The 9,426-nt window shown below is 38.7% G+C and overlaps 1 protein-coding gene across 18 annotated transcripts in view; it reads left to right on the forward strand.

Annotated features, from left to right (window-relative positions):
* The window catches only part of Slc8a1 (solute carrier family 8 member A1), a 363,798-nt gene that overhangs the window by 334,813 nt on the left and 19,559 nt on the right, over window positions 1-9,426 (forward strand). For all 18 annotated transcript variants that reach the window (XM_048804486.1, XM_048804488.1, XM_048804494.1 and 15 more), the window contains one exon: window positions 2,705-2,980. In XM_048804486.1, the coding sequence (XP_048660443.1) occupies window positions 2,705-2,980 (276 nt within the window). The remainder of the gene's footprint in view (window positions 1-2,704; window positions 2,981-9,426) is intronic.

Consider the following 9,426-nt stretch of genomic DNA (forward strand, 5'->3'; position numbering starts at 1 on the left):
TTCCAAGCACTTTAATCATTTGCCCTAGAAATTATAAAATGGCCACAAATAGAGAAATTTAAAAAGATTGGATACAAAATAAATATAACTAGAAATTCTAGTGATCTTTCTGAATCCCCCAGCATACACGTGCTCCCTTTTAGAATGGATGGTAGGGGGAAGAGAAGAAGCAGAGAAAGCAGAGGCAGCCCTGAAAACTAGACTTTTGATGCTGTGTTTTACTTAGAGCCAAAGAGTAGGATAAAAGGGAGTGGGAAGGAAAGAGAAAGGAAAATAACCATTAAAAAGAAGAAATGTATAAAGACACGGGAAAAGATTGAAAGACTGGGTAATAAGAACACTAATTGTTTTATTTTTTTTAATTGATGTATCATAATGGTACATGTCTAGGGAATGAGTGTGATGTGGTGATACGTATATACTACACTTAAATGCCATAACATGAGAGGCTCCTGAAGGCCTGCTGCATTAGTTTTCCAGGGCTGCCATAGGCTAGGCGGTGTAAACAGCAGGAATTTGTTTTCTCAGAGTTCAGGAGGCTGGAAGTCCAAGATCAAGGTGTCAGCAGGCTGGGTTCCTCCAGACACCACTTCTTCGTGACTTGCAAATTCTATATTTTGCTGCATCATCACATGGTCTTTCCTCTGTGCACACACATCCTGGTGTCTCTCTGTGTTTCAATTTCCTCTTCTTATTAGGGACACCAATCAGAATAGATTAGGGCCCACCCAGAGGGCCTCTTTTTAACTTAATTACCTCTTTAAAGGCCCTGTTTTTTAAATAAGGTCATATTCTAAGCATTGGGGTGGACATTGGTGTCAACATATGAATTTGGGGGAGACAGTGCAGCCCATACCAGGTGAGTTTATTAAGAAGCACCTTGTGCTTTTAGGCAAGCTTCTTAGAAATGTGTAATAACCATATAGCCTGAGCCCTTGGAGGAGGAGGACATTGGTGCTTTTTACACCCCCATACGTATCAGTCAGCAAAGTTCACTCAAGTTCTGTACCTAATCAGATCCCAAAGGCTGTCCTGCTCATCTGCTGGAGGAGACAGATCCCCAAGTTTTACATAATAGGTCAGACCACAAGCTCCTGGAAGAGTAGGCCATTGCTACTTCTCTCTTTTTCTGTAAGGTGACAAGTGACAGACCCAGACATTCCTCTTTTCATGTTTTGTGAGAAGCACTCTTTACTTGAAGCTTCCTCGTTTTCAGAGGGTTTACCCACTCGTGATTTGCACCAGATGGCCTCACCATGGGGTGTCTCACGAAGTGCACATTTGCTCCATGCTGGCAATCTCTGGTCATATAGACAGCTGGAAAGTTGACAGCCCCACCTACTGCCAGCTGCGTTAGTTGGGGGAAGTAAAAAGTAGATCCCTCGTGATAAAATTGGAGCAGGTGAACAAAGTCTTCAAGAAGTTGTTTTCAAAATGGCCACAAAATATGTGAATCTATATATCTCCTACCACGTCTAGAAAAGTTGAAATTCAATATCCTAATTTTAAATTACATGAATGGGGATTATTTTCACATTATCAATGAAATCTCCACTTGAAAATATTATTATAAATTTTCTATTTTCTTGTGCATTTCAAATGTGACTCAATTAGGAATTATGATCTGTGTGTGTATATTTTGGAATTATATACTGACATAAAATTGGTAGAAATTCATGAATGCATTCTTTCATTTAAGAGGCATTTAGCTACCTGAGGGAGATTGTACCAAACACTAGAGGCACAAAGATAAATGAAGAGTTCACAGTCAACTGGAGAAGAGGGGAAAGTAAATAGGTACAATTAAGAGAAAACAGCAGTTGTCAAACTGCAGAACATATCAGAATCATGTGGAGGGGCTTATTCAAGGCCAGATTTATTATTACACACTCCTCCAAGTTTCTGAATCAGTGGGGCTGAGGACTGTCATTTCTAATAAGCACCCAAGGGCTTCTGATGCAGCTGGCTTAGGGAGCACATTTTGAGAATCACTGACCAAGAGTCCAAAGTGTTGGGAGCTATGGACACTCTCAGAAAGTGTGTCCAGCCCTGGTTAGGGTGGGGGAGATCTGAGAGAACATCATGGAAATGAATATTAAGGAACAAGGGGGAAGGAGAAGGAAGGAGGGACTGAACAAATTTAGTTCTAAAGGGTGAAAGTGGGAGAAAGTGCATACGGTTTGAAAACAATGCAAATAATTTCACTTATTCATGATAAAGGTTGATTTTGAGGTAGTTATAGGAAATGAAGCTGGAGTGATACACAAGGGCCACCATTGTGGGTTGAGGCCTTGTATGAATATTATCCTGATGGTAATTATATAATCATTGATTTGGAGTAGGAGAAAAGATCCCTAGTAGACTCTGACCACAATAACTGTCTTCAAAAGAGACAACTCTGGGGGAAGAAATTCTTTTTTATTTCTCTGACATGACAAACCCCACAGGAAGTGATATGAGTGTAGAAAGGGCATACTGATTGCACATAAGCAGACCCAGGTGGGGGTAAGTTTTTGCCATTGACCAACCAGCACAATAAGGAGGCATTTGAGTGCCTTGATAATTAATGGTTCATCGTCCCTTAGAAAACCCTAAGCCTCACCCAACTCTGATGGCCAATTATCTCTTGGAGGGGAGGGATGACAGGTTAGGAAGGAGGAAGACCTGGGTCATAATGAAATGTGCTTCATTCCTTTCTCTCCAGGGGAAGATGATGACGACGATGAATGTGGGGAGGAGAAGCTGCCCTCCTGTTTTGATTACGTGATGCACTTTCTGACTGTGTTCTGGAAGGTCCTGTTTGCCTTCGTCCCTCCTACGGAATACTGGAATGGCTGGGCATGCTTCATTGTCTCCATTCTCATGATTGGCCTACTGACAGCTTTCATTGGAGATCTGGCTTCCCACTTTGGTTGCACCATTGGCCTGAAAGATTCCGTGACCGCCGTCGTGTTTGTTGCACTTGGGACTTCAGTGCCAGGTACAGAATGCCTTCTATCTAATTCCCCCCAAAGTGGAAGCTCATTTGCCTTCTTGATCCTTTCTTTCCTACAATTTTAAGGGCTGTGATAATGAACCAGGCCTGTGAAGGATGCGAGACCAGAGATAAATAAGTGTGTTACCAAATAATGTGCTGTCAAATAATGGCCCTTCTCAAGGTTATAAAGCTGGTCAGTGTCATTGTGCTGACAGGCATGCATTCCCAAAGGGCCTCCACGGAGAGAGCCAATCAGTTTGATGAATAGATGTTCAGATCAGCTTCCCTTTAGAGTGAATGCTTTCAAAAGCACAAAACAAAATACCAAATCATCTTCAAGAACAAAATATCTGTCTTTTATATTGAAAAAGGTTTGGATTATTTCCATGAAACTGTATGTTTAGGTAACTAAGATACTTAATAGATACTTGATAAACTATTCTTTTGATCTAAGTATTAGTGGGAGTAAATAGGAAATAGACATTGATCAGGATAGAGAGAAGTATTTTTGACAAAAGTGAGCAGACCAAGTGCACATTTTGAAGACAGCCTTCATGTATCCCTTATAAAATGAATTTCTCTTCCAAGCTACAACTATAGCTCATTATGTTGACTCAGAATTCTGAGTAAAGCATCATCACACCAAATATTAATAGCACTATTTTTTAAAACTTTGATGAGCCTCAGAATTACCTGGGAATTTGTTGAAAAATGCATAAGTTGGAGACCCATAATCGACCCAATGGAAGGTTTAGGGGTAGAGCCCAGAAATGTGTATTTTAAACTCACCAATGACTCTGTTTTATATCAAAGCTTATTGTAATTGAAATTCTAGCCTGTTCCCTAGCATTAGTTGCATCTTGACAGACATAAAGACTCAACTCTGAGCATAGAAGGCACTCATTCTCTGCCCAGTAGCAGACCAAGGACACAATTAGAGCAGGCTTGGAAAAAGACAGGACTGGAAGAAAATCTAGCTCGGCTAATGAAGCCAATCACTCTATTTTCCACAAATATCACAGTCTTGATCAAGTTGTTATGATTGCTAGTAGCTAGTCATAGTTGGCAATCTTGGTTTGGGGTTTAGAATGAAAACAAGTACAATTTATGTCATGTACAGTCAGGCATCATGGTATATGTGCTCCATCGTTGACCCAAATGTCATTTTATGGTGTATGACTGTATTTCATTAGAATTCACCAGTTGCAGTTCTCCATGGATATTTATCATCTCAGTTACTATGGAAAAGTGACTTAACTTCTCTGAGCTTCAGTTTCTGCATCTGTAAAATAGGGACAACCATACTTACCATTCAGAATTGTGGTAAGATTGGAGAAAATATTAGGATATAAATTTTCCATCTAGTCAAGCATCAATAGAATTCTCATAAATAATTCAATATAATTGTGGCTCTTAAGATCATTGTTTATGTTGAATAATTTAAGATGATCTGACCAGTATAAATCCATAGTTACCTTGAATAATTCTGAGTAACCATGGAAGTCTTCAGACTTTCTCTGGTCAGACACAATATATGGTAGTATTTTCCAACAGCCTGACCACTTAGGGGGGTCCTGATTAAAAGGACCCACATAGTTTTGGTGTCCAGCCCAATTAATGGATGAGGCAAAGGATTTAGAAAGAATTCTCATTCTTCCTTTAGTGAACAGGGTTATTCAACCTTCCAGACAACTCGGGTTTTTTTGGTACCGGGGATTTAACTTAGGGGCACTCAAACACTGAGCCACATCCCCAGCCCTATTGTGTATTTTATTTAGAGACAGGGTCTCACTGAGTTGCTTAGCACCTACCTCACTTTTTCTGAGGCTGGCTTTGAACTCTCCATCCTCCTACCTCAGCCACTGCACCCAACTCCTAGACGACTCTTGATCCTTGCAGGAGGGCAGACTTTTTCAATCTCATTTATGCTCAGTTGTGCATCTGATGTGTACTTTGAATATTTCTCCAAAACTTACCATAAGTTAACCAAGCAGGAGGAAATCTTAAAATATTAACAATCTTATATTGTTATATTTAGAAAATATATTCAACTAAAGAAGCTAAACATCACGGTTGCCATTGCTTCTGGGATTAGTATAAGGAAATATGTTTGGGGGTCTACTTTCCCTAGGGCTTAAGTCACTGAATCAAATGGTGCGCAAGGTAGCACACACTGATGGCCTGGGTTTATAATGCTGGAGGAGTATATGTGGAAATTGGAATAATAAAGACAGAATTAGACCTCTTGTGACAATTGTCCAAAATCATTCTTTTTTTTTTTCTGAAAAGGCAGCAGCAGTTCATTCTACCAAATGCATTTCTTTTAAAAAGGATAAAAATACTTTTCCTACATCAAGTCTTTGTTTCTAATGTGTTTTGTAATTCACCAATTCCTCATATCCAACACCTCAAAACTGATTACTTTTTCTATATGCCAATTTTCCAAATAGTCTCCAGAAAAATATGGCAGCTGCATGTTAAATTCACATTTTTGCTGTAACATGAAATGTTAGATTAGAGCAGAGCTTAATGTGTAGTGAAGTCACCTGTTCTGCTACTAAAAGCCAATGCAGAACCCAGGTAGAGATATCAAAAGGTAAGAAACTATTTGGGGAGAATACAACAGAATCATTAGTTGTTGAAATGACTTCTCTACACTGCCATAAATGTTTCCCATTGGGGCATAGATTTCTTTGCTCTATTATGGGGATAACTTCTATAATTTGCTGCAGTATTAACTATGCAGCATGCTCCCTAAGCAATATATTCATGGGTAATCTCAGATAATCAAATCTATATAAATAGTCATTTTCTCCCCCCAAAAGCTATGCAAATTAAAGAAGATGCTAAATGAACATAATATTTCTGACTTTATTCTTCAACCCTGCTGATTCAGAGTCATGTTTATTATATCCCCTGACTCCTAAAAATTAAAATAAAATAAAATGATAATGATGTTTCTAGATCCAGGTAGAAAAATTAAAAAAAAATCTAATTCTCTCCACTTACAGTGTGCCATTAATCAACATTGCTCTGGATGCCCAGTTTTTTCCTCTAGGATGGTATCTTGGCACTTTTCCCAAAGTAGAAAGGCTTCTGCTTTGTGTCTATTGAACTGTTGCTCCTCTGGAGGTGAGAATCTTTAATTCTTAGATATGGTGGTCAGATGGGCATTGAAAACTTTCCCATGCCAGTCCTCTCGCCACAGGGCAGCATTAAATAGCTGTATCTTGTTAAAAATATATTTTACCATGTTGTTCAAAGGAAATAGCTTGTGGCTTTTCAGGTGAGAGAGCTTTAGCTTGTGGCTTTTCAGGTGAGAGAGCTTCTTCCTCATACCACCTGGGATCCAATGCTCATTAAAATTTACTAGCAAGGGAGTGTCCACCAAGGTTCTCACTCATCCCAACCTTTAGTATGTCTACAAAGCTCAAAGACCTGCACCTGTCAGTAGAGGAAGGCTCTCCTTTTTCTGAATCACAGTTCTGTAGGCCTCCTGTCTGGAGGAGGAGACTTCTGGAACACAGTCTCTTTCCACCTTGAACTGTTAAAGTGAGCCAGAGCCTGGTCTGTAGGCCTCTTTTCTTCTCAATTCATGCTAGCTACCTGGACATGGTCTTCATAGTTTATATATATATATATATATATATATATATATATATATACACACACACACACACACACACACACACACACACATATCTTCCTGGTTTCTAGAATGATGTCCACCTAACACATAAAAAAAATGCAATTGTGTGCATGTGTAGTGTTTGACTATGTGTCAAACTATGTCATTTACACATTAGTATGAGTTGATTTAATCAGATTACTTTCTTCCTAACACCTTGTATAAACAGCTAAGAATCAGATATAATTATTGAGGGAGGTAAACAGTGGATATTTGTATAGTGTGTCTTATTCTTGAGGAATAGGACATATCTGAGGGTTATTGCCATAGGAAGGGGTAAAATTCAACTTTAGAGCATGGAGAACCTCAGGATAGAAGCATTTTTTCCTCTTTCATAATTTTGGCTCTGGTGGAAACTGTGATGAGCAGCAAGGTAGTTTTGTGCATTCTTCGTTCTTTATTCTCCTATGATCCCCACTTCTAGAGCCACCACTCAGGCCATTACTTCTAAAACTCCAGGCATGCTCTGTGGAGTGCTAAACAGACATGTTGCTGTCACTTGACATGGGTCCACAACTGTGTCAGAGCACATTGTTTCTATGGAAAAGCTGGCTCAAAATTCTGGGGAAAAAAATAAAAGAAGGAATATTTGGAACACAGCCTTTTAAAAATGAGAGACAAACTAAAATTGTACATTATTTTAGCTTCCAGTTATTTTCTTGGGCAAAAACTTGGTTATATCAGGCCAAGATATTCCAGTTTCTATACCAATTCCAGATATCTCAATTTCCTATTGCATTCATATAGAATTAAGCATTTGTCCTTATTACAGAGAAAACATAAATGTTGATGCATTGGGTATATTTTGCTTCCCGATGTCTTGCCTTGGTCTTTGTACCTCATGGCTGGGTCTGTCTGATGCTTCCCTACTGCCCCCTGGAGCTTACCAGATGCTCACTACAGGGCCAGAAAAGTTAAAAAAAATTGAGTGTTGAGTATTCCAGGCTGTCCCCTTAGCCCCTGACATTGTCTATTTTCTGTTTCCTTCCAATGTTTTCAATGTCCCTTTATCCTTTGAAATCTGTCACGTAGGAATTTTTTCCCTCTGGAGATTTTAAGGCATGAAAGGAAAGGAAACAAAGGAATCTAGAGTTGTTGTGCTTTTTTCCCCATTTTTAAAATTGATCCTTGGGGGGGAAAACACAATTGGGGAAAATTTTACATTATTTTTAAATTATATCATGTGCCCTGATTTCTAGACACCACAGGAAGGATTTGATGTAAAGCTGGTTCTGCTGGCCATTCACTGTGTTCTCTTAGGGTCATGCTGTCCTGCCTGCCCCCAAGGGAGTTCAGTGAAAAGAGCTTTAGAACTGAATTCAGGGACCTGGACTCCTAATCTTTATTCACTGTGTGACTGTAATTGATTTCTTGGCTCTGAGCCTCAGTTTCTTCGCCTGTAAAATAGGCATGGTACAGACAATTCAAACAGAATTGACGAATTAAGTAACTTTGTGGATCTCAGAGCACTTTGTGGACTGAAAACTTGTATACAACGCAGGACATAATTATCTCATTATTTACACTGAGGTCAACTCTAAACAATGAAAAAAGAAATGGGAAACCATCAGAAAAGGAGGATAAATAGGAAAAGTTTTATGAGCAAGGAAGGAAATTTTCTTTTAATTAACCATAAAGCTCCCATGGGCACTGGACATAAATGCTGTGTTTATATTATCTATTATCTTATTTAGATTATGTCATTAAGTGATATGAAGCTATATAGCCACCTCCCAAACATTCCTCACTTATTTACTAGTATATTTTTGTCTCTGAGACCAAAAATGAAATTTATCTACTTGTTTGACACTGTTCTAGAAAACATTATTTTTTTGTACAAAAATTATGAACTATTAATGGTTTACATTTTTCAGTTTTTAATCTCCTGACTTCTAAAAATTCCCCAAACTAAGATACTCTAAAATACATTCATATAGCAAGCACTTTACTCTATATTCTGTTGCTTTCTTTCTCAGAAGACCCTAAAATAACTTGTGTGGTTGTGAAGGTTATAAAATGAAGTCTCAAGGAGGCACCATACTCTGAATGACACTCCTGGAGATGTATCAGGTACCACATCTATGGATGTAGACAGTGACAGCCCTGTCTAAAGGCTACCCTGTAGCTTCTAGGAGAGTGTGCACCAGGATCTTCTTGCTATGTGAGGAAGTTCAGGTTCATATAGAATAAATGATCTGTTCACATTTAGTCCAAGTTTATATGGATGGTAATTTCTGGAACCAGTATTATCTCTCATATTTTATAATCTGGTACTTAGCCACTGTATCAAGCAACCATTATGCTGAAATATACACTGTTTCCAAATACCTTACATTTTTTTTTAATTACTCATTTCTCTTTTACCTCAATTTTAGTATTTTCCACATTTAAAGCATATGACACTGGAGTGACAGTGAGCTCAGGCACTGTTATTATTCCTGTGGGCATCAAAAACAACTAGTAGACATCATGCTTCAAAACTGTCATAAATTAATAAAGGTCTGCTTCTGTAACTACAAATTTATCATTTAAAATGTAAAAAATGTACACACTGAAATTCTTTTAAAGATGTTCAGCTCTGATATAGCAGGCAAAAAATAGAATAAAAGGCAATCCTCATCCACACAACCATGTGCAAAAGGCTGTGAACACAGAGGGAAATTGGCCACTCCAAGGATAGACCAAGCTGCAGGTGGTAGCTTGTCCAGGTCCTGCGTGGGTGGGGCCCAGGAAGGGCTTATTGGGGAGCCTCTCTCAGCAG

Source organism: Marmota marmota, unplaced genomic scaffold (assembly GCF_001458135.2).
Source record: "Marmota marmota marmota unplaced genomic scaffold, marMar, whole genome shotgun sequence".
In the NCBI taxonomy this organism is placed as follows: Eukaryota; Metazoa; Chordata; class Mammalia; order Rodentia; family Sciuridae; genus Marmota; species Marmota marmota.